Here is a 26,038-nt window from a genome sequence, read left to right as displayed (position 1 = left end):
GCATTTATAATTTTCCCAGCAGTTGCTGGTTCATAATTCAATTCTCTTGCATGCAGTAGGCAGCGGAATGTTGATTTCAAAACCCCAGTACATCTTTCAACGCAGTTTCTGGCTATTGCATGCTTCTTGTTGTACCTTTCATTAGCAGATCCTACAGTTGGAGAAGGTTCTAAAGGATAGCCTGCATCACCTGAAAATATATTAAATTATTAAAATATTAACTACTAAAATATTTTTTCACACTTCTAAAAAGTAATTTATTGATAAATTTATTTAAAAATATTTTGCAATTAAAGTCTTAATATAAATTAACTAGAGAGATATATACCACATGAAAACAGCGGAACTTTACATAAATTACTGACACAAAACAATTTCAATTTATGTATCTCACAAAACTAAAAAAAGACTTTCCTAAAAGCCAAGAGCCAGATTCATGACGCATGGAAAGTGCATGCCGAACTCCTGAAGATCGCCTCGCAAAATGAATCATAGGAACTGCCAAGAAATTTCGCATTTACGTTGGTAGTCATCAAATCAGAATGTCGAATCTGAAGTAAAACGAGGTCACATGAAATCTTCATACTGATTTAATATTATTTAAAAAATATTACATAATTTCATATTCATTTAAAATTATTTAAAAAAATTACATAGTTTTAAAATAATATTAAACTTGGCTTTTTTTTAACATTCTGTCTTTTCTATCAGTAAATTTAATTTTAAAAATTTGTATAAGAGCAGAAAAATAAATATATATGGGTTCTCTCAGGCATAATATAAATTACTGCATATAAATAATTCTGAATTTTATGTCATAAAAATAATCAATCTGTATTATAATCTGTATATTCAAGCCAGTATTCAGAAGGTGTTTTGGGTTAATGTTATTTGCATTTTAAAACAGTCCTTTTTTGGTGATTAATAAGATAACTTTTATTGAGAAAATAATTACAATATGCTTTAAAATTAAAGCATAAAAATTATAATTCAAATTATTATAAAAACAAACATAACTGAATGAACTTTATTTTCTCTTTGATATCACCGGCTTTTCCAGTTCAAACTTATGATGTTAATTTTTTTAAGTCTAGCTTACAGTTGGACTCTTAAGACGAACACAAACATCTGGTAGTTAACCTAGTCTTGTTCTTACTTAAAGAGAACTTCATATGTGAAAATAATTTCTTTCATTTATAAGTTGAAACAATAAAACTGAACTGTTTAACAATAAAACTAGAACATGGCGTTTGGCAGACCTCGAAGACAGGGCACAACCACTAGACATAAGATGTCAGAAATGTACCGATCAAATTATCGCCAATCTGAACTAGAGATGTGTGTGTTGTATACCCAATGGCTGTCAAAACAATCACACCAGGTGAAGGGCATCTATGTTGACATCGAATGCAAGCAAGTGACGAGCGGTCTCCTTGAAGCCTCTAGACACGTCGATCAGAATACTGTATGCAGAACCGGAATTCGTCTGAAAAGATCACACTGTGCCACTCCTGCATCCAGCTTTATCGTTCAATGCACTAGAGTTGCTATCTCTCTCTATGCTGCATTCTCAAGGGAAGTTGAAAAAATGATCGCCCTGATGATTGTCCACGCTGCTGAAAAGTCGACACTCTGTATGAACGGATACTGGGCATGCTGCAAACATGCCCATTTCCTGACTAATGATCCGTGATATCGTTATATGGTTTTTCAGGGCTGACCTTACAATATATCTGTCCTCTCGAGTGTTAGTCATGAGAGGGCGACAAGATGATGCATGCTATTCAGTATGACACTCATCAACCCATTGATTTCATATTCACATGACTGTGTTTGGATGTCGACCAGTACGACGGGCGATATCACGGAATAATAATCCACACTCTCGATAGGCAACGATCCTGCCACTATCAAATTCCGACACTTACTGGTAATTATTTCTTCTTATTATTTGAGGCATAGCACCATATTCTGATCAAACTGCAACCGATTATTTATCCTTTTAAAGATGCATAAACAATGTTCTGTATTATTTGTTTTCAGTTAATTTTTTTATGTAATCTTCAAGTGTTTGTTTGATATGTATGTTTTGTAATTTATTTTTATGTATATTATACATTATTATTGGAATTCAAAAAGGTCACTTAGTGACCCACAGGTTGTCAAGATTAGAAATGGATTAGAACAATTAATTTTGCAAAGTTTGCATGAAAGTAGACAGTAAGTCAAAGCTGTTAGTACTGAAATTGCAACCACAGAAAGCCCATGTTATACAAACTGATACAACCAGTTCATTCCATTTCAACAAAACAATTGCAGTATTTATGGCTTTGACCACTCCTTTTAATTTTTTAGAGTGATAAGCATTTTGCTTGAATTTAATAGGTGAAATACTACATTATTATTTTATGCAAACAATGTAATATTTTGCATCCTTACTACTTGAGTAACAGAAAATATGCGCTGCATTTTCAGGAAATAGGAAAAAAATCTCATTATTGAGATTTTTCAAATATTCAGACAGACGTTAGTTTTACTTACTTTCATCATCAGCATTGCCAGGACAGCCCAGAATTTTCCTTTCAAAGATCGCCGAGGCTCTTTCTTCCTTCATAGTCAGAGTTCACGTCTCTGAAGCATAGGTTAAGACTGATTTTTTTAAAATTTTGCATAATAAAATTCTGCTGTATTTACGGTGCAATTTTCACTTTTCTGCATTATGAAAGTAACTTGTTATGATGTGTAATTAGGTAAATCAATCACAATATGCAATAACGCACCATAAATGTGGTAAAAGTCGATTAATGGATGAAATAATAATTAAAGTTGAAATGCAAATTTCATAACTAATTAAAAATAAGCAAAGTTTCCGAATTTTCAACACATCTACCGCAGCACAAGCTTGTTTGTTATGTCTTACATCACGTGACTTCCGACGTCACCGGAATGTATATCATTGAGATTTTCCCCCCCCCTTTCATCGATTTCTCTGAATAAGAAAATATATTATCTTTTCCGAAGAGCGGTAATAAAGAGCATACGACTCTGAAATATCCATTTAATCTTTCTTCGGTAATGATTTAAAGTACCTTCGACAAGAGTATTTGCCCTTTAACTGCGACTTGCTATTAATCAAATTTCAAAACGCACAGTTTATTTATTACTTTATAGCTATATTTCTTTTATAATTCTATTACTGTTCTTCGAAATAGCAAATGATGCTGCACTTTAATCTTGTAATAAATGTAAAAAATTCTAGTTTAAAACTACATGTGCAGCCTCCGAACACTTTTATCTCTCATATTGAAATATAAGTTGGCATTACCCATTGTATTTCGTCTGTTTTCTCCCTCGGTCAGTTTTGTGTTCGTAATGTCTATGTATCAGTCATATTTATCAAAATTTGGCAATGAATTCATTTTGGCTTCACCATCAGAATTTTATACTCAAACAGATTGTTCTGTTTATATTATTATGGATGTTTTCACGTATTGGTGACTATGTGTTTTATCATGATAAAGTTCAGAAGATAGCTATACTGTTAGCCGTAGTTGACAATTTAACTCACATATGTTTAGGAGCTATTAGTTGGCTTATTGTGATCAGTTTTGAAAATTTCACTTCTGAGAAGATTACATATATTTTAATGTGTGCTTTTTGCGCTGGAGCAATAGACATCGATCATTTCCTTGCAGCAAAATCTTTTAGCTTGTCAGTAAGTCATATAACTATTATCTGTAAAAATATAACAAAGAAATACCCAGGTTTTTGTAAATTTAATCTTAGCTTTTCTTATTCACTCTTTCTTTAACAGTCCATAGCAGTGGAAGAATTTTGTACTGTATAGTGTTTAATGGAGGAAAGTGCAGAATCACCCACTGCTTCGCACGTTTCTCAAAATCGCCAACTTGAAAATAACAAGTTAAAAGAATTGCACAAACTCGGTATCCATGTACATATCAACCTATTTTTCACTTTAAAAAAGTATCAGAGAATTGCACAAACTTGGCATTGCGCTCTTCCTTGACTTTGTCCATGTACACATTGGTAGGCACCATAAAAGTGGGCGATTCTGCACTTTACATGTTTAATGTATGTAATGCCGAAGCTGTTCACAATGTGAATTGATTTGTGTAGTTCCCTGATGTTTCATATATCAGAAACAGATCAGTGTGTGTGTTGCACATATTAAACATTGCACATCTCTCCATGATATGATATAAACAGGCAACCACATTTGGCAACTGCCCCGTAATCTCCAGTCTAGCCCAAAAAAGCACTAGACAGAATATTATGTTATTTTAATGATATATATTTTTTTCTAGTTCAGTATGAATAACATATTTTGTTTATGCGTATATATGAGCCTTGCTGCAGGTATAGTGTACGATGTACCTTTGTAGGGTCCAATATATAAAAAGCACCATTTAAATTGTTTTCATGTTAGATGGGAAGGTTGATTAATAAATGCTGAAGCTATTTCTTTCTTTAAAGATGAGATTAATATTTATACTGCTATAAAAGCCTGACTGTCCGGCCTTCAGCTAACCGGAAAGCTATAGTAATTGGAATATTTTGTTATTTATACTGCTATAAAAGCCTGACTGTCCGGCCTTCAGCTAACCGGAAAGCTAAAGTAATTGGAATATTTTGTTATTTATACTGCTATAAAAGCCTGACTGTCCGGCCTTCAGATAACCGGAAAGCTAAAGTAATTGGAATATTTTAGGATTTTAGTGAAAAGATTTCCCCCCCCCCAAAAATTTAGTAAATCAGAGATTTATAATGACATTGTAGAACTTGCAACACTGTTAACATGGATACATTGCCGTCCACCAATGTGATTTTGCTCCAATAATAGGTTTTATTGTTGGTTTTATTATATTACGGCAAAGCACTCGAGGGCTATCTGCCTTAAGGAAGGGATGCCTTCGTGGAGGACTTTCTAAGGAAAACTGGCTCGTATACACGTTACACATGGGGAAAACCACGAAAACATCCATGCAGCCAGCCCGTTCGCGGGATTCGAACCTCGGACCGAACTACCAGTGTTCAGCGACTTTACCGCTCGGCCGCTGGTGGGCCCAATAATAGGATAAGCATAATGTCACAATATAGTCATAAGAAGTTGGTTTTGGTTTAATGTAAATTTGATTAATTCTTGAGAAATTAGTTTAATTTCTGTAAAAATTGGTATAAGTTTTTTCCTTGCATTTTGAACAAATAACTAGTGTTTGGGACTTCATGAAGTGAAGTTATTTTCAAAGTTACGAGATCTTAGCAGTTAAAATATGCCATCTAAAAATCGATAAACAATAGCAGTGTAACATGAAAAGTTGTGATAAGCCACTTTAGTTTTTTAGATGATATATCTGCTATTTTTATTTCATATTATCTAGCTAAATAAGGAATGATATGTTTGTTTAAACTTCTGCTGGAATAATTGGCAACATCTCTGCCAACTTCAGCGAGATTTCGTAATCAGATCATGCTTAAGAACTGCATTAACTTTTATAAAACTAAAATTTTCTTTCTTTTCTTTTCTTTTAAATCTTAATCATAAATGTAGGCTTTTGATTTTCAAGTCAATAACAGATGAGATAATTGTTTTTGTAATTTTAAATCGGAAATTTTTCTCACTAATTTGGCTTTCCTGATATGAATGCCATTGAAATATGAATTTTCTAATGTGAATTCCACTCAGCTATCCAGAATTCAGCATTTTTTTAGCTTTCTGAATAGTTAAGCTTTTACTATACATCTTTATAATTTTGCCGGAGTACATTTAGTGTTCGATTGCACTTGCTTTCCCTTTACGAGGGATGGGGGTTTTACATTTCAAATCACTTCTTTATTTCTGGTCAAAAATTGTATCTATAATTCTTTGCATCTTTACTGTTAAAATTATTTTGCTTTAGTACAGTCAAAAGTCGTTAATTCGGACACCCATAATCCGGAATGATCTATAATCCAGACCTCAAAGCTAAAATCTTTCTGCGCATGCGCTGCGTTGACGCATGCTCATAGGCGTTTTACACGTGCGCGCAAGACATTTACGACTGCACAAGCGCAGAATACGTTTTCGCGTGCGCGTTTAATGTATAACGGACGGTATAAGCTAAAATTATCTAATTATCTATTTCAGTTAATGTTGATGATTGCGTTGTTCCTTAATCTTCGAATTGGTTCCAGCTTATTATTTTTTGCAGACTGTAAGAGCAATTTTATAAAAGTAAGCTTGAACTTTCGATTATGTCAAATAGAATTTCCAATGCTGGAGCTCCCAAAGGATCTACAAAACGAAAGTATGATTCGATGTCCATCAAACAAAAAACGAATTGCTACAAAAAATGGATAAAGGTATATCCTTTGTTTATCTAACCGTTCCGAAATCTGTTTATCAATTTCACGCTGCTCTGCGGAGGGGGGGAGGGAAACGTAGTGGCGCGCAATGAACTGGAAGTTGATCCGTCAGCACTATCCTTATCTTCAGGGCAGATGTTTTTATTTTATTCGGCTTATAATTCCTTACCACTAAATGTAGTATTTCATCTCGATGTACTTCGTCTTTGATATGATTTAAATCAAATTCCTCGTCATTATAAATATCACGAATACACATCAAATAGTTTTCTGGTTGCAATTTTCTAATTTCGACTATGCGTAATGTATGCTTTACGCATGCGCGCGTTGAAAGAAATGTTTAATAAAATAAACAAATAAATGTTAAGCTTTTTTTTTGTGAATTTTGATACCCTTTAGATCATAATTGCTCTTTATTTCATAAGTTACGGTTTCATATTTTTAATTTTATAATTTTTGCATGCCATCTTACCAGATTTAAACTGATGATCTATAATCCGGAAAAATCGATAATCCGGAATAGCCGAAGTCCCGAGGAGTCCGGATTAAAGACTTTTGACTGTACAGTATTTCATTAAAACTTCAGTAGATCAAAATAAAGCAGTTTCGAAAGGTGATTTGCTTATGAATTTGAAATAAAAAGGGGGGGCTAAATAGAAGTTCATTAGCAGAAAATTGCAAAAATTTGCTATGTGCTTTAATTGCAAATGGTAACTGAAGGAACAATAACAGCCTTCAGTCTAATGTTAGTGTTGAAGAGATAACCATAGAATTATTCAGCTTATAGGATCTTATTTTCAGAAGTGGAAAAAAGACACCAGAAAATATTGGCTCTTATATTTATATGTGTGATTTACAAGAAGATTATCATAAAGTATAATTTTTTACTCTACAGAATTTTTTCTAATTTTAGTATTAGTATTTGCAACAAAAAAGAGTGATTCTAAGCTAAAACTGATAAAAATTTAAAGTCATATTTAAATCTTGAAAAATTGAATTTCCTCATGTGTCTATTAACAGATTAATGCACACCCCACATAAAAGCCACCAAAAAGTACTGATAAGGCAATGGTCACAGTATCAAAAGAATTAATATGACATCCCACGATTTTGACAAAAATTATTTATGTGACAGGTCAAGTATCCCCCCCCCCAAGATGATTTTCTGCTTAGCCGAACTTTTTTGGCAGCATAATTGCAGAATATGATCCCTTCTGTGAGAATTTTGGCATTTTAACATGGTGATGGCCCACATGCTGCAGTTCTTGTCATCTTTGCAAAATCTTGAACTTAACTTATGTGGTAACCGAAGTATCATCTCCAAATGGCTTTCCATTTCTCCAAACGTTTCCACTTGTGTGGCTGCAGATTATAAATTATTATGAGAATTGTAGCATTTTAGCATACTGTACAAGAACTGCATATAGCAGTCTTCAACAAAATGTCAGCTTTCTGCATGCATGGAGTGTAATGTGATTCGCTTAAAGGCATCTTGCACCTCTTTTTTTCCTTCTCGTTTTAGGATTTTGGAGTAATGTGCAATAACAAAGTTGTGTCCAATGCTGAGTTCATGCAATACTTTTTTTTTTTCTTTTAAAGCTATGTGCATGGGGAGAATCACGGTGAAGAAAAACAAGAAGTGTGCAAGCCTTGTAAAGAAAAACAAGAATGTAAAAATGTGGCAATGGATGCATCACTGAAATAAATCCAAAAATACCTAAATAAATATTTCTCCATAGCACTCACTGCCAATGAATTCATAAATGTTCTTCAAAACTGCAAACAAATTGGTGACATTTTGGTGCAAATAATCAAACAGTGTCAAAATAATATGTCTCGGAAACTGCAGAATGATGCTGTCAATGATGACTTATTCTAACAGAAAGTGCGTAATTAATTTATAATATGTTTGAGATCGTAAAAATTACAGTTTTTTAATCTACAGAGTAAGGGTATATTTCAGTTTGAAATATTAAAATGTTAATATATATGAAGCATCAACTCTATTGATTGTCTAGGGAAGTGAAAATGCTGAACCTGAGCCTGTGTATGTACAGATTCATTTCATAGTACAGATACATTTAGTGATAATAAGAATGAGATGTGTAATATAAGATGCATGTATATAAATCAGTTATTATTTTTTAGGCAGCTGTAAGTTTACCATGCCGGCCACCATTCCATAATAGTACCCTAATGATATTGGGAATAGCATCATACATCTCTGCAATGCGATACAAGAACTGTGCTAGTCAAGAATACATTGGGTGGATTATTCTTGTGGCCATTGTTTCCCATCATTTGCGTGACTCCTTGCATCGTGGCTTGTGGTTGTGGCCGTGGAATACAAAGGTTTTAAATTTTTATGTCTACATAGTTTTAAGTTACATTTCTCCACTAGCAGTTGGATTATACTTATATAAAATGGGCAATTCTACTTCAAAATTGAAAAAAATAAATTCTGAACCTATTGTGATTTAAACAAACTACTTTTTTTTACATGTTTGTACATAAATGCTGAATTTAAGCGGAGGTACTTATACAAAGAACTTGCTAAATGTAAATGCTGCCAAAAGGAAATAATGTTACTATTTCAATCTCATGAACATGTAATTTTGTACAGAGTTATATTCTTAATTGATTGCCTGTTCTGTGTATGATTTTGTTATGTTTTTGACACTGACATAGAATCTTAGAATAAAATACTTAGAATTTAGTCATTATTTTAATTTCTAGTAATAAAAGGAAGTCGCCAAAGACAAATGTTTGCAACATTACATTGCAGTTCAAAAGCATGTTTGTCTAGTGACCAGTGAACCAAATTATAAAACTTTTAGCAATTTTAAAACTAGTACACATATGTGTTCTAAAACTAGCACACATATATGTTCTCTAATGTTTCTTGTTAAACTTTAATTAATAACTAACTAGCGGAAGCACCCGATGCCAGTCAAGTTAAATTGAGAGTAATGTATCTAACAACAGAGAGAATGATACCGCTATAATCCTTCTCTAATAGCGATGCAAAAAATACGATTCATAGTCATACATTTTTCATTCTGATGCGATATGGAACAAACAAAAAATTTCAGCAGAAAAATAAACTAGTTCTCTCTCATTATATCAGCAACAATGGCACACAGTTTTTAATGATTTTCATCTTTCTAACCAAATGGTCCCAAAAGCGCAAGTTCCATCCAATATTTCACCTATATTCTATATTTTATTTGATTAAATGTGGCAAAAAATTTATCATAATTTATCAGAAATCAATAACGCAAACAACACACATTCTTCTTTATATGTATAGATTTTGTAAAACTCACAAATTTTTTATTAACAAACTACAGTTTGAAAGCGAGCAGCAGCAACACTTTTTGAAATAAAGCATTTTTATCTCCAATGCCTGAGACTATTGCCACTTACAAAAATGAGTGGGAAAATTAGCGCTTTCAGAGTTTTTAATTAATATCTCGGCTGATTACAGTCGTACGGAAATGGGAATAGTCGAAATGGCTTCTTAAGAATTTTTGGAATCGAGAATAACGTATTTAATGTTTGGCAATGCTATTTTTATTTGGCTAATCTTTGGAATATGGTAACAGGTAGTTTGGTGACATTTTGGTAAGGCGATAAAGGTTACTAGCTAGGACTTTAGCAATAATATGAGAAGTACACAGTTCGAATCACAGATTATTTTGTCTCAGAGAAATGGGAGATCATGAGACATATAATGTGACATTTTCCAGAAAATTCCAATCGGGATTTTAGCTAATAAGCACTTAGAAACAATTTCGCTGCTAAAGTGCTGAATCGCCCACTTATTTGTTTGCCGCTTTTTACAAGAGTAAGAAGAATTGGATTTTTCTCAATTTTCTTTGACTTTTTAAGTGAAACTAGGTCAATGTGTACATGAATTTGAGTCAAGAGTGTGTGCAATGCCATTTTTGTGCAATTCTGGGATGTTTTTTTAAGTGAAAATAGGTCGACGTGTACATGGATACCATGTATTGGCAATTCTTAAAAACGTGGCAAGCATTTTGCAATTCTGCACTTTCTCCCAATTTCGCACCTAATCTTCGTCATGATTAAGCATTTTTGTTCCATAAAAATTCTATTATACGCGTAACTCGGCTAGCAGATTGTTAGAAAAAATGTTGAGTTTAAAAAAAAAAAAAATGCATTTACTTCGTAAAAACAAAATGGCGACCCCCCCCCAAAAAAAAAAAAAAACTAGCAGGTTGCTGTAGCAGGGTTGGTTGCCAAAAAATCGCCAAGTTACCATAATCCGAAGATTCACCTTTTTTATTTCATCAGAAAACTTAGAAATTTTTTGTTAACAAATTCTACAATTTGAAAGCGACCAATGGCAACGCTTCTCGAAATTTAAGCAGATTTTCATCTCCAGCATGCAAGACTGTTGCCACTCTGAAAAATTAGGGCAAAAATTACTGTTTTTCCAAGCTTTTAATTAATATCTATGATTTTAGCTACTTTTTTGGGGAAAAAAGGTGAACGTCAACCTTTTCCAGGACTCTGAAAAGAATTGTAGAATGTTTGGTGATGATAGCCATAGTAGTGACTGAGTTATTAAAGGACAAATACAATTCTTTATATTGTTACAGATTTAGTATTTAAATAGCTGATGTTAATTAAGACACAATAACACGCCGAATAAATACTAATTCAGAAGTCAAACAACAAAAATCAGCGTTAATTTACAAAATTTTCACAGGACTAATTTCGATGGTTTTACCGAACCATCATCTTCAGCTGCAAAACCGCAAATGGTTTTGCAGCTGAAGATGATGGTTCGGTAAAACCATCGAAACTAGTCCTGTGAAAATTTTGTAAATTAACGCTGATTTTTGTTGTTTGACTTCTGAATTAGCTGATGTTAGTTGAATTATAAATTAAATTGTTTTATTTCCCGTGCAGTGCAGTGCATGACGAATATTAAAGGAAAACTAAGCCGGAAAATTAAAAATACAAGAGCACGTGCATTTAATATTTAATAAATAAATAAATAATTGCTTTTTGATTTTGAGAAAGTTCCAGAAAGTTCTTGTGTGCGATTTAAAATTTTATAAAAAGGAGGAAAACCTCTCATTTCAGTTAGTAGTTGTTATTTTTAGTTAGTTGTTATTTTTATTTTCCTCCTTTTTATAAAATTTAGTTTGTTGTTGTTTTAAGAGTTTGTTTAGAAAACTGCTCTTGTTGACTGTAGCGAATTCGCGAATTAGCTTTCTTTAACTGTTTTGAATTAAGTTCTCTTGAACGTTTGAGTAGTTAGAAGATAAATACTGTGATATATTGTGATACTGCACGATTATTTGAGGATATATAAGCATATTTGTTGTGATAATAATAAATTTTCTTCATTTTTCATCGGACTCGTGCATTCATTTCGTAATGAACCCGTACGCACGCAACAATAGGTAATTAACTGAACTTTGAAAACAAACAAGCCTTAATTAAAATAAACAGTTCCTATTGGATGTGTGTTGCTAAAATCTGGAATCAGTTTAATTGATTAAATTAATTTAATCAACTGTACAGCATACTAAGTCCATCAATTTGAACTAGTAAATGAAAAGTATGGAAAATACAGTACAAGTCTGACATCCCAATTTCTAGAGACTTCAACGATTCCACATTTTAAATCATCAGTTTAGATCTAGTAGAATGGCATGTAAAAACTATAAAATTAAAAATATTAAATAATTTCTTAAGAAATAATGAAGCATTTATGATTTAAAAATTATGAAATTAAAATATGAAATAATTGATTATGAGATTTGGGAAACAAAATTTACAAAAATAGCTCGGTATTTATATTTTGTGTTATTAAATAATTTTTTCACTGTAAGTTGTTTCATATTTTGTGTTAATGCCTTTTTCTTTAATTTTATAGATGGACATAATTTCTTCTTCAGTCATTGTTAAGTTCTGTAACTACCATGTCAAGAATTCCCACTTAATTGTCAATTGAAATCTTCATTCTCAAAACTTCTCTGTGACTTTCGTCACTATCGGTAGCAATATTTTCAAGATTTAAAACCAGAGTACAGATTTTGTCATCTGTTCCGTGATTGCTGATTGGGCTTTCTCATTTCATCATCACAATAGAAAACTTCTGTTTTATCTTCTTCATTTATTAACACATCTACATTTTTTTTTCACAAATTCCATTAACTGAAACATTTTCCTTCTTTAACACTCAGAATATATGCCCCTCCCAAAAGAAAAAGCTTAAAATAAAAGGTAATAAAAAATTATATTTTTCATCCAAATTCTAGCAATGCTTCAATGCAACAATATTTTATAGTACTTTTTAAAATTCATCATTAAATAAATTAAAATATATGAAAGTTAAAAAAAGCTAAGTATGCAACTTAAAAATGTAATTTTATTTCACTTTACAAGTTGAAATTTTAATATTTTCACGCAGTGCTCAAGTAATGTAGAACAGTTTCCTGAATTCACTTTTCTATTCCAAGACACAAGATTCATCAGTCATTTAGTACAAAATTATAACAAAAACAACACAAAAAGAATCCTGCACATTTAACATTTGACATAAATTTACAAGATCGCTATTTCAAACGATGTTGTTTTTGCTTGATAATAAAGGGATTCAAAAATATGAATCTTAAAAAAATCATTCATATATCAGAAACACTTAAACAATATATATATATATATATATTTTTTACAATCAAAACTAAATTCACATATGCTAAAATATGGCTGATCTGGCAGTCAAAAATGTATAAATAGGTTTCTAAATAAATCCTAAGATATTTCTTTAAATAACAAAAAAAAAAAAAAGTTGGAGAAGAAACAGGATTCTACAAAAAGTTCGCACAGCTTTACGCGAATATTTGCATCAGCCTATTAAAATGGAATGCTTATGCTGATGGTTATTAGTGAAAGATATTTTAAACTGTTATCCTAAATCAGACATAATGTATATGTAATGAAATGACCAGATTCTTTTCATCAAAATCCTTTCATCTTCTTATTAAATACTGAAACAGTACAAGAGAAAACAAATGACAAAACTTCATTCGTAGAAAAATACAACTAAATACAGTCAAAAGTCGTTAATTCGGACACCCATAATTTGGAATGATCTATAATCCGGACCTCAAAACTAAAAACTTTCTGCGCATGCGCCGCGTTGACACATGCGCATAGGCGTTTACGCGTGCGCGTAAGACCTTTTACGACTGCGCATATGAGTGTGCGCAAGTGCAGAATACGCTTTCTCGTGCGCGTTTTATGTATAATGGACGTATAAGCTAAAATTATCTAATTATCTATTTCAGTTAATGTTAATGATTGCGATGTTCCTTAATTTTTGAATTGGATCCAGCTTATTGTTTCTTGCAGACTGTAAGAGCAATTTTATAAAAGTAAGCTTAAACTTTCGATTATATCAAATAGAATTTCCGATATATATTTGTTAATATGTAAAGGATCTAAAGCGAAAGTATGTTTCGAAATCCGAAATCTGTTTATCAATTTCATGCTGCTCGGCGGGGGGAACGCCGTGGCGAGCGCATAATGAATTGGAAGTTGATCTGTCAGCACTATCCTTATCTTCAGCGCAGATGTTTTTATTTTATTTGGCTTATAATTCCTTACCAAATGTAGTATTTCATCTCGATATGCTCCGTCTTTGATATGATTTAAAACAAGTTCCTCGTCATTATAATTCGCTTCCGATATCGAAGAAAAGTGACAGAGGTTATTGAAAACGAAAAAATTTCGATTCACAAATTAGTCGGTGTTCTGGACACAGCAATTATAGGACTTGAACAGCGGAACTTTGTAAATGAACAAGAAATTATGTCTGTTTAATAGAATTAAAGAGAAAGTATTATCACATGAAACGAAGCAAAACTTAAACAACTTACATTGAAAGAAATGTTTAATAAAGTAAACAAATAAATATTAAGCTTTTTCTTTTTGCAAATTTTGATACCCTTTAGATCATAATTGTTCTTTATTTCATAAATTACGGTTTCATATTTTTAATTTTAGAATTTCTGCATGCCATCTAACGAGATTTAAACTGATGATCTATAATCCGGAAAAATCGATAATCCGGAATCGCCGAAGTCCCGACGAGTCCGGATTAACGACTTTTGACTGTATACATACTTATCTAATTAATGAAACACACTTTGCTTTAAAATTGAGTAAATGCATACTTGAATAAAACAGTTAAAAATATGTTCTTATAAACTGTAGTTATTTGAGAAAGAAGTTTCTAACATAGCTTGTCAATTTACGTAAACGACCTCTGTTTCTAAAAGATGTCATTGGTTCAGTATTTTCAGAATCATTGTTTTGCAAAGAATCATCACTGCTTTCTTCATAATGTACAGTCCTTTGGCCAGAATTTCTGGTCTGAATTCTACTAGTTAACCTCCTTTGGCTTCCCTTAGGCCCAGGTATGACACGGATGGTAGCTCTTGTGCTCTGTTGTTTAGCTAAACGAGTGGATCTTCGTGAATGAGTGTGCCTTGTAGAAATGTGTTTTTCAATTATTCTAGATCTTAGAATTTTCTGTATTTGAAGTGGAGAATCTTCTTCATCTGAATTGCCTTTGGACTCTGAATTCGAAGGAAACTGTTGGCTTTTACTGCTACTTCTTGTACTTTTTGAGGATGAGAAGGATGAATTTGAGCAGCTTGGGCTATTAGAACTTTGACCACTCTTAAAGCTGCGAGTCTCCGAGGCATCACTCTCTGATCTTTTGTATTTCCGGGATCTCATTACATTCCCCTGAAGAGAACTAAATCTGCTTGTGGATTGACTGCGTAGAAGTCTCGTGGAACGAGTACGAAGAGGTGACAGTTTGACATTCACAGGTCTCTTTTTTATAGATGGCCACTGGTTCTCTGGTGATGAAGATCTGGAATGAGACATAGATTGCAAAAATGCAAGTGACTTAGTATGTGAACGAAGTGAACTGGAATACATTGGTGATTTTTTATGATAGGATGCTGTGGAACGGGTATGCTTCGTAGAAATATGTTTTTTGATTATCCTAGGCCTTAGAGTTTTTTGTATTTGAGGTGCAGAATCTTTATGAATTCTTTTCGCTTTCTTACCCCATTCCAGATCCTCGCTCCTGCTGCTAATGGATGAGTTTGACTGATTACTGGCACTAGAATCTGACTGACTGCTATCAGAATGTGAGCATTCTTTCTTTTGAACATTTCCAGTATATTTCTTTATGGCCCTCTCAGATTTTCTTCTTTTAGAAATTCCTTCATTTGCAACTCCATTTGTTCTTGAAGTACCTGTAAATAATTAGCATAGATATAATCGTATATCATGAAAATAATAGAATTTGTATTGATTTTATAAATTTAAATGCTAAGCTGGCAAGAATATGACTTCAAAGAATTGGTGATTAGATTGAAGCTGTGGAATGAGTATGCCTTGTAGAAATGTCTTTCCTTGAATGCAAAATATACTTTACATTTGTGTGCAGAATTCTAGTTAATGAACTAGAAAATTAGTTAGATGACTTTTCAACTCCTATTAGAAAGTGACTTTTGGCAGCAGAAGATTTTTCAGGGGTGCAAAAGAAGATTGTTGTTTTGTATAATTTTGAAATCACACTTTCTTACGCTAGAATTGTGCAAATGCTAAGGTCGCTATATAAGTCAAATACCAAATACGCTTTCACTTTACAGATCTTGCTACAGTTGCAGAACTGGAAACTCTTCAAAATAATTGAAAATAATTTATAACATAGCATAATTAGCTTGTGGAAAATAATGAGCTGGATCAAATGAGAAAATTAAAGAAAAATGCAGGTTGCTATGTTAACTGGATTTCATTCTTTTGGAATCTAATTCTCTTTCCCTTCCCTGTTGTTATAGCAACAAAGAAAACCAGTATGAGTGACATCCTACTCCAAATAAATATGTTTTGGAACTTCACTTATTGTTAAGTCAGCCATGGGCCTGCCCTCATGTCAGCACACTGATTGACATTAGCTATAACCATGAAAGGAGACATGGCTAATGTCAGTCAGTATACTGTCATTGGCCATGATGTGATTCCTTATCCAGCAAATCTTTGAAAGTAACATATAGGAGTATCAGTTAATCGGGTGAAATCTCTACGTTACATGTACTTTTTTTTTTTTTTTTTAGTATCATGATCTCAATTCCTAGAACTTGTAAAAAAAATTTGCAGATGATCTGGATATTAGGTCATTCCAGATATCGGACATTTGGATTTTGGACTTTGTATTGTGCTTTAGCTAATGACTAACTTGAAATTTTTTTAGAGAGTAAATAAAACATAATAGCAGTCTACTTGTTACATGCTAAAGATAATTTTTTCATTATGTAATTTTGTCTCTGAAAAATTACAATATATATATATTTACTTTTAAAAAGTGCACATCTGAGAATCAGCTCAGATGCAAAGAATAAGTATGTGCGGTCATTTTCTCATATATAAAAAGAAAAGAAAAGGAAAAAATATATAATTTTCAAGTTATAGTGCAAGTTTTAAATCATTTATTTCATTTATTATTAGTTTTAAATCATATACTTTTATTTCTGTTTTTTTACACATCTTAAACTCTCACTATATAGCAGATAATTTTTTGCAATTAGCACACAAAATTACTTCTGTTTTGTTATGAAACCAATTCGTGGAAGGGCGCACACAACATTGTTGCAAAATATTTTCCTTCTTTCCAATTCCCTCCGATAAATTTTAAAGTATGTTTCCTCATGATCATGAAAAGTCTCCCTGGAGAATTGTACTTGGATGATTTTTTTTCTAATGTCACATGTTGATATAGTATATAGTGTTTATAGTAATATTGGATGTCTGCAGGAGAGAGGTACAAACAAAAGAAAAAGAAACTGGTGCATCACAGCTTAATAGGTGGTGAATCGGTTACTGCTACAGGAAAGCAGATATCCCGAAAAAACTGTAGCCGGAAGTTTGGGAAAAGGAAGACTATATGCCCTTAGATCTGTTGTGTGCATCCTATTGTTCAGACAGCAAAATGCTGCCTATCTTTAACGGTGTCATGAGCATTGTAATTTTACTGAATAGCACTGGCCTTGCATAATATTATAAGATGAGAGTAGTGACAGTTTATCGTCACTTGTAGATGACAACTGATCTGGCATGAGAGCGGCACTTCTTATCGTCCAGAAAATGTTATTGAGACCAATAACATTTTTCATAAAAGACTGATATCCCAGATGCAATACCATGGTATGGGCCAGCATTATGATCAATGATCTCACAACATTATATGTGCTTGCACTATCCACGTTACAATATCAAACCATTTCTGTATTTATTCCTGAGAGGCCTAAAAACTCTTCCAAGACATGCCTACTGATGACCATTCTTCTTTAGAATCAGAATCATCTGAATCTGGGTTTAAATCAGAACTGCTTAGTCGGAAAAAAAAGGTCCTAGGACATCGTATAATTTTCATGTCACTAGAGTCATCATCGGTAAGAGTGTTCTTTGCACAAATAATTTGTCAAACTATTTGCACACAATTCTTCATCATCAACTATTCCATTAGTCTATTTTTATAATTTACTGTAAAAAAGTCTTATAAAAAATTACTTTGTCACCAAAACCCACCAAGAATTAGAAAATGAGTTTTGTTGTCTCCTGCACTTTAATAACAAGCTGCACAAAATGAGTTTAGTTGTTTAACATTTAAGATGTGTTAATGTTATGAGTTAAATTCTAAATAATATCAAAATGAAATGTTATATCAACAAAATATTTTTATAATTCTTTGAAGAATGCAATATATTTGATATATTACAGATTACAGAAAATAACTACACGCACAATGTAATAAAACTTATTTTAAAATTTCAGTTTTCTCAGTTACGTTGCTATACTTAGCCCTTAATGATCAAAAACTGAAATGCTGCCTATGGGATTTGTACAGAAATCAATGCATTTGGCCATTGAAATTCTGCCAATGTAATAGCTGCCATTGATCTGTTATGAGAATATTTTTCATACCTTCAAATGACAGTTTGTTTTCATTGATTGCATAGCAATTTAAAGTGTTTTATTCTGTGTTAATGCAATTCATTTCAAACTTGAGCATGCCTATACAAAATGGGCCATCTGTTTAGCAGATTTGCATAATTTCTCCCAGTACATATAAGATAGATAGAAAATTTGTTGAAGCAGACAGAAATTGAAATCATTTTTTTGTTGAGCCATGTTTTCACTGCTGTGATCTATTGAGTTTAGGAAAGAGGAAGAAAAAAATAGTACTTAATTATTGTTACAGCTCCAATTAATTAAACAGCACTATAAGAGTTCTCTTGTTAACAGAGTATTCCTATGAGCAGCCATAGTTAAGAGTTACTGGTAAATCAATTACCAAATAACATACAGTCCTGACTACACTCACTTATAAGTCCCATCATGAGAAGAACTCTCTGAGCAGTACTGTCACTTTGGCAGCAGCAGTCTATTAAAACAAGAGGGCTGATGGTGCCATTTAAATTACGGGGTCAAATATAAGGAAGTATAAAAATGCTGGTACTTTTCTATTAACAGAATAGCAGTTACCAAATATGGTAGCCTGTTCATATCACATCATGAATAGCTTTGCAGTGTGCAGTGCAAAATTTGTGAATTTCTTTCATGATTTTGCCCAAAAAATTTAATTTGAGATTTGCACAGATTTGGCAATGGCCACTTTAAATATTACATATATTGCTTGATACATACACAGTAAATATTATATATTACAGTTTCATTTATCATATATATATTATGGTAAAACACCGAAATCTGGAGAATGGACTTTCACTGGTGAATGTCAACATTCACACAGTCACTTGGTGTATGTCCGAAATATTTTCCAAATACTCTTATTTTTAACTTACACCAGTAAATGTCGACATTCACCGTATACTATGTTGAATGTTGGACATATAAGAATATTATATTTTCTTCTCCGTAATTCAGTCACAAAAAAATGCACGTGAGACTTAAAATAAGAACATAAGAACTTTAAACACACTGTACATTCAAAATGAGTCACTTGGTGTATGTCCAAAATATTTTCCAAATACTCTTATTTCTAACTTACACCGGTAAATGTCGACATTCACCGTGTACTAATGGTGAATGTTGAACATATAAGAATATTATATTTTCTTCTCCGTAATTCAGTCGCGAAAAAACGCACTTCAGAGTTAAAATAAGAACTTAAAACACACTGTACATTCAAAATGATAAAGGAAAATAATAGAAGTTAAAAACTTACTTAATTATACAGTACATTCTAAATGAGAAAATAAAATAATAGTAATAAAAAACTTAATAAATTATGCGATTCAAATCTTCAAATCTTATTTATTGCAACAACTTAAACTATTATGACACTTTATGACCTCTCTTTTCGACCTACACCAGAGCATATCTGTGATTGTTGACATGCATCAATGAGGGTTTGAATGTACAAGAATGTAATGCAATGTTCGATCTTTCACCGACATATTTGGTGAATGTCGACATTCTCTAATTCTGGTCTTTCACAGTAACATATACATATGATATATGAAACTTATAACTACATTACTGTTAGTACAAGTTTATTTTTTTCGCATATAACTTTAGGGTTACTGGCATAATATTTAAAAAACATATGATTTTTGCTGCCATAGATTATCTTCAGCATATTTAGACTGAAATATAGGACTTTGTCTTATACACTAGCTAATATTTCCTTCAAAAAATGCACACATATGAAAAGCCAGAACTTGATGATTCCAAGAAGAGAATTTTTTAAGTGCTTCTCTGTTAATAGGATGCCGTTTAGTGGCAGACATAAACATTGTTGCAAAATCTAACTGGATGCCAGTAATCCTAATGATATGTAAAACTTCAGAAAAAGAATGGTTAATATATTAAAATCCAGAATAAGTCTGGTACAATCTGTTTCAGGATTTTATTAAAATCCTAAAACATTTTATGACTTATTTCAGATTACAGAGGAGGCATAAAACTGCCAATTTCATTTAATGTTGCTGAAAATTGCAGTTTTTCATGTAATCACAGTCCCATGAATTCTATGATATCTCATAGAATGATCTAGAACCAACACTGCACTGTTGTTAATTATTTTTTACATGGAATCAGGAATCATAAGCATTTGTGATTAACTTGCATGTGCCAATTCATCTGCCTAAGCAACTGAAAAATCTGGAAGAGAAAATTCCTGCCATATGCTCATTTTTCCTGCTTATTCACAGAGAAGTCATTGCAGATGCTATTTAAATAAGCTATCACATTGGTGCTCCATTAACAGAAAAGTATCATTTTAGATTTTTAGCTTTTAAAAATAATTTCTCCATAAAATTTGTTTCACATGTTTTCTTATAGGGCGACGCAGTAATGGAATTCAACTTTCTTTTGTAATTGCTGTATAATTTTCTATCTAATATATTTAATTATTGAATATATACATATAGATAATTTTGCAACATCTTTCTGTGCTCATTGATTTCTTGCCTGCTACTTGTAAAGGTAAGTTTCTGTGAACAGAAAACTATATCAGCTTTTTCTCTGTAGCCTTATATAGTAAAACCTAAGCTATATAACCTTACTGCATATGAATTTAAGTCTCAAATCTTTTCAAATTATGTAGGACATTATGAGAGAACAGCTCTCATATATGTGGGTAAAAACTGCAATTAAAAAAAGTATTCCTTATTTTATATTTTGAACTTGCTCAAATTAAATTCTCGAAGATAGATTTAAAACAGTGGCATCCTATGGTTTTCATTGAAGCAGAAAAGGAAAGAATGTGTTCCTTATTTTATAGTTTGAATTTGCTAAAATTTAATTCTGGGAGATAAGTTTAAAGCAGTGGTGCCCTGTGGTTTTCATCAAAGGGCTAGCCAAGAAGAAAAATTATGATCTCTAGAACAACAGTACATAGCGAATGAGTTGCTCATCATAAAGAGGTGAAATTACTAGTATTCCGTTTTGTTCTCAGAATTATTGCTCACTTTCAGAAATGATCATCACGATAGGCTTTATTACATTTTTGACAACTTTTTCAAAATGGGATTAAGAGGAGAAATCAGAATGATCACACCATAATAAATATATAATTTTTTTAATCTGATGGATATCGTGAAACTTCAATAGTTAATAAAAAAACATTTTTTCTCTAAAAGAATACAAGGATAGCAAAATAAATTATTTCCTAGTTTGCATATTGTTACACTTTTAGAATGGTGGGTAAAATGTTTCTTGTTTGTATGAATAAAAATATATGAAATGCATCTATGTTTTAGAATTATTTTCTTTTGAAAATGTATTATCCCAAATAACATATTAGCCAAGCTATCAAGACCATAGACATGTAATATTCATAAGTGGTGTATTGTCAGAACAACTTCAAAAGTTACTTGTGCATGCTGTGTAGTGATTCTAGTATGGGGACTAGCTTTTCATTCTCTGCTTCTTGGAATTGCTACATATATATATTTTACTTGACATTTTCGCATATCGCAAGAATGCTTTCATAGAAACAAGGCCCTAAAAGATGTAATGAACAGCATGTGTAAAGCAGCTATGGGAAAATGGGAAAGACAACCAGTTCTTTCTCGTGTAAAGCTGATACAACTTGAGCTCTTCTTATTCGTGCAAAATTCCAATTACACTCAAATGGCATGTGGTTTTCAAAAGAGGTAAAATCCTTTTAAATGTTAGCTGAAACTTATTGTTAATAAATGTTAGCTGAAACTTATTAATGTTAGCATGCAATGCAAATTTTTAGGTTTCTGAGGCAAACACTTTTAAAATCCAGGATTCCCACTTCACTGAATTTTTGCTTCAGAGTGAAGTCTCAATCTATAAGTGACATGGCACTTTCTTAACAACAGTTGAAAAAGTAGCATAAAATTGGACAGCCTGTCTCTGATATATACGATACCGTGGAACCTTTCTTCGTATTCAGCTTTCAAGCGCTGAAGCTTCTTGTCACATGTTTTGTACAAAATAGGCTCCATTTTGATATTTTTTATAGTTCCATTTTATTATTATAATTTGCTAGTTTTTTATTTTCTCGGGTGTGAATCGTAGAAAAATGACCCGAGGCCCTCATGTGTCCCATAGGCTGAAAGTAGTTCATTGATGGCTGCACCAAGTGGCTGCTTTAATCATAACACACCTGTAAATGTAGAAATTCACTTTACCTTTTAGTAGTGAGGATTTGGTTAAACTTTAGGAAAATAAATTTCTCTTTCTTTGAATTCATGTGACAATTGACATTACCTTAAATGTGAATCTGAATATGGATTCTGTTGAGAAATTATATATCTAAATATGATTCTGTTGAGATATATCTAAATATGATTCTGTTGAGAAATTAAAAGATATTTTATGATCTAGATACTGCAGCTTTTATAAATTAATTAATTATATTCAAGAATTGAAATATATGGAACATTTTTTAGATACTTTGAATTGTTTGTTTTTATATTTAATGACACTTGCAGGTTTTCACATTTTTTTCCTGATTTTGCTGCCGAAAATTTATATTTGTAAAAATTGGTATTTGTTGTTTAAAAACTTGGGTGAAATTATATAATAAACTGTTTCTCATTTCATGAAAATTTATTTAGAATTTTAATGTCTGAAGAAACTTTTGTTTTTTAGAAATGTAAGCTGAATATTAAATGGCTTTTTCTGAGGCAAAGTTCTTAGAATATTTTATTTGTAATATTATAAAGATCCATTAGGATAGGTTAAAGTTAGATTTGTATATATTTATAATCTTCTCTGATTGGGGAAAATTATACTAACATTCCTTCAGATATATAAAACTTGTTGATGTTATATGTACACTTAATAATGATCTGAAGCCTTGAAATGGCCCTCTTGTTCATTAGATATCAATTTTATGAAACAGATTTGGGATGCCACTGTAACGATCATATGGTGTCATTAACTACTATGTAAAGGGACCCAGGATAAAATCCCAAGAATCATCTCAAGGGTATATGAAGCTCATGCAGTGCTGCATTTCTCATTTGTACTAACAGATGGTGACACAAGCAAGCAACTACATACTGAGCAGCACCAAGCAAGCTTACGACACCATGTCATTGCTGCATTGTGAAACATTCAGTTCAATGCAGAAGTTCATCACCTATGAATATTGCAAAATTGCAGATCATTCATTGGAAAGGAATGGTTTTCTTTGCCTATGGATCGCTCAAAATGCATGTTTCTACTGTCTTTTTATCTCTGAAGTTCTACACTTCAGATGTAGATTTACCATATATCCCAGTTTGGGGGGGGGAGGCTGCTCATTATGTATCAGATTTAAAACTGAGTAAGATCAGTATTTGATTTAATGACAACTTCCTTCAATTTCTTGATAATCATTAAATTGAGATTTGACCGTCTGTATGTATTATATCACAGATCAGTGTAATATAACTAATTCATCAATATTTCTCTACATAGTTATTTATGAATTACATTTATTTATTACATTAATGAAAATTTTTTGAATTTCTGTAAGTCCCAAAATTATATGCCACATATGATGTTGGTGCAATTGATTAACCTTATGGTTATTCACATTATGAAAAAATAAGTTCTACTTCGATTTCACATCTCTGGAACAAATAGGCTAGTCTTGTAAGCTAGACAATTTACTATTAGTGTCACATAAGTTATGTAGAACAGAAAAAAAAAACAGTATATTTTATATTTACTCCCCACCTTTGACACTTATGAAAAACTGGAATTCTTCAATGCCCTTACTGAAACGAAAAATATAATGATGTACAATTTTATGTTGAATTACCAAATTTCTTTTAAATTTTTTAAAAGCTGAACTATTTATTTTACATTTTACTGAGTTTCTAAAAGAAATTAAATTATCTATAAAAGTAAGTTTTTAAAAACATTCTTTCTTTTAAATAATAGAAAGAATTGGGATTTGGTTTTATGCATAAATACAGATATTTATTTCATTTGCTGTAAATTGATTTTTACATTAAAAGCACTCAACATACTGACCAAATTTCAGCTACAAGATCTTTGTAAATAAAATATTTATATTTTTATGATTTAGATGTTTAAAATATTTAATTACTTTGAAGACAATAAAAATAAAACAATTTTGTAGTTTTGAATATTTTTTTGGAAAATCTGCAAAAATTTACTTGCACTTGGTATAAAAAATTATAGAAACAATAATCCTAGGTGTGCAATGCTCAAGAATAGAATAATTAACAGAATTACTAATATTGTGTACTTATTTCTGTAAAGAATCATTAAATCATATTGTTCTAAAAATTAACCATCATACATAGGAACACTTCTTGACTCCCAGGTATATAAATTGATTAACCCTCCGACTATGGGTAATTTTTTTTTAATACATATATTCCCTTCCCGGCATAAAATTAATCACAGTTGAAGACAAAGACTCTGTGCATTAATTACTATTTCTACAAAACTGAACCCTCCTCACATATATTCAGGATAAATGACAAAAGGGCTAATCATAGATCCACGTAATCAAAGGGTTAAACAAACAGAATCACCTATATTGTATACTTGTAAGCATTTCTATAAAGAGTCTGTATTACTATTACAATAGTTTTGATAGTCTGACTAAAGCAGACAAAAGAACATTCAAGCTTTTCTCATATGTGTGACATAATTTTAATGCAAGTCGTCATATTTATTACCTTTCTGTGTGCACTACCTTGTTTGTTAAAGTATTTAACAAGATAATGTTTATTTCCTTTAATGAGTTAGATATCATCCCAATGATCTAAAGATTATGAAAACAGAAAAATTAATAATTGTATAAATGCTATCTAAATAGCAGTTTAGGATTGGATAAAAAAAAACTGCATTAAGACTTAATATTTTATTGGTCAAATTTTACTTAAAAGTGATCACTTATGTTTTACTTCCTCTTACTTTTGTAAGTGAAAAAATAAGTATTTTACTTTGCAACCATATAACGTTGTTTATCTTCCCACCACGAAATAATTACCAACCTTTTCAGTGTTACATTTGCATTTGTATTGTTGTATTGAAATATATCTCACAAGATATTGTACAGGCATATTTGTTCAACTACAGGTAAGAGCAAGACTGCATTATAACCTATTACTTTAATATAGGGTCAGGCCATAATGAATCTTCCTTCAAATATATCATCACCGCACAGAGGGGAGTAAAGAATTTTAGAAAATTAGAGGACTCAACAGTTATTACCATGGTTGTGAGGCAAGCCAGAAGAGAAAATAACCTTGAAGTGCCTATTCTAAAGTAATGCCTTACAATAAAGTACAAGGGCGAGTCAAATGAAAGTGAGCCAATGCGAATATATGATAAACAGAGTACTTTATTTAAAGGTAGTCTCCATGAACATTGAGACATTTATCCCGTTGACAAATGAGCCGTGTGATCCCCGTCTCATAAAACTCCTTGGGCTGTCGATTCAAAAAGTCTGTAACCGACTCCTTAACGGCGTCGTCCGACACGAATCTGGTACCCTTGAGATGTTTTTTCAGTTTCCCGAAAATGTGAAAGTCGCATGGCGACAAATCTGGGCTGTATGGAGGATGTTGCAGCGTGTCCCACT

The 26,038-nt window shown here is 31.9% G+C and overlaps 2 protein-coding genes across 6 annotated transcripts in view; one reads left to right on the top strand and one right to left on the bottom strand.

The window, feature by feature from the left end:
• Window positions 1–3,325: 3,325 nt before the first annotated feature.
• On the top strand, window positions 3,326–24,561 carry LOC118187812 (transmembrane protein 267). Of its 4 annotated transcripts, none has more exons than XM_035358089.2 (3): window positions 3,326–3,715; window positions 8,512–8,715; window positions 23,333–24,561. In XM_035358089.2, the coding sequence occupies exons 1-3, from the start codon at window positions 3,410–3,412 to the stop codon at window positions 23,369–23,371; spliced, it is 549 nt and encodes a 182-aa protein (XP_035213980.1). In that variant the 5' UTR covers window positions 3,326–3,409; the 3' UTR covers window positions 23,372–24,561. The 4 variants fall into 4 exon arrangements, with proteins under 4 accessions (XP_035213980.1, XP_035213981.1, XP_035213979.1 ...); XM_035358090.2 differs by having other exon boundaries at window positions 23,313–24,561; XM_035358088.2 differs by lacking the exon at window positions 23,333–24,561 and adding an exon at window positions 12,278–12,612.
• The window catches only part of BRWD3 (bromodomain and WD repeat-containing protein), a 123,782-nt gene continuing 110,498 nt past the window's right edge, over window positions 12,755–26,038 (bottom strand). For both annotated transcript variants that reach the window (XM_085827301.1, XM_035358086.2), the window contains one exon: window positions 12,755–15,680. In XM_085827301.1, coding sequence (XP_085683427.1) covers window positions 14,623–15,680 — 1,058 coding nt within the window. In that variant the 3' untranslated portion in view covers window positions 12,755–14,622. The remainder of the gene's footprint in view (window positions 15,681–26,038) is intronic.

Source organism: Stegodyphus dumicola, chromosome 11, assembly GCF_044657685.1.
Source record: "Stegodyphus dumicola isolate Sdum_Otavi_A_Nest chromosome 11, ASM4465768v1".
Taxonomy (NCBI): Eukaryota; Metazoa; Arthropoda; class Arachnida; order Araneae; family Eresidae; genus Stegodyphus; species Stegodyphus dumicola.
The sequence above is the reverse complement of the archived record's forward strand: the minus strand, read 5'-3'. Positions and strand labels throughout refer to the sequence as shown.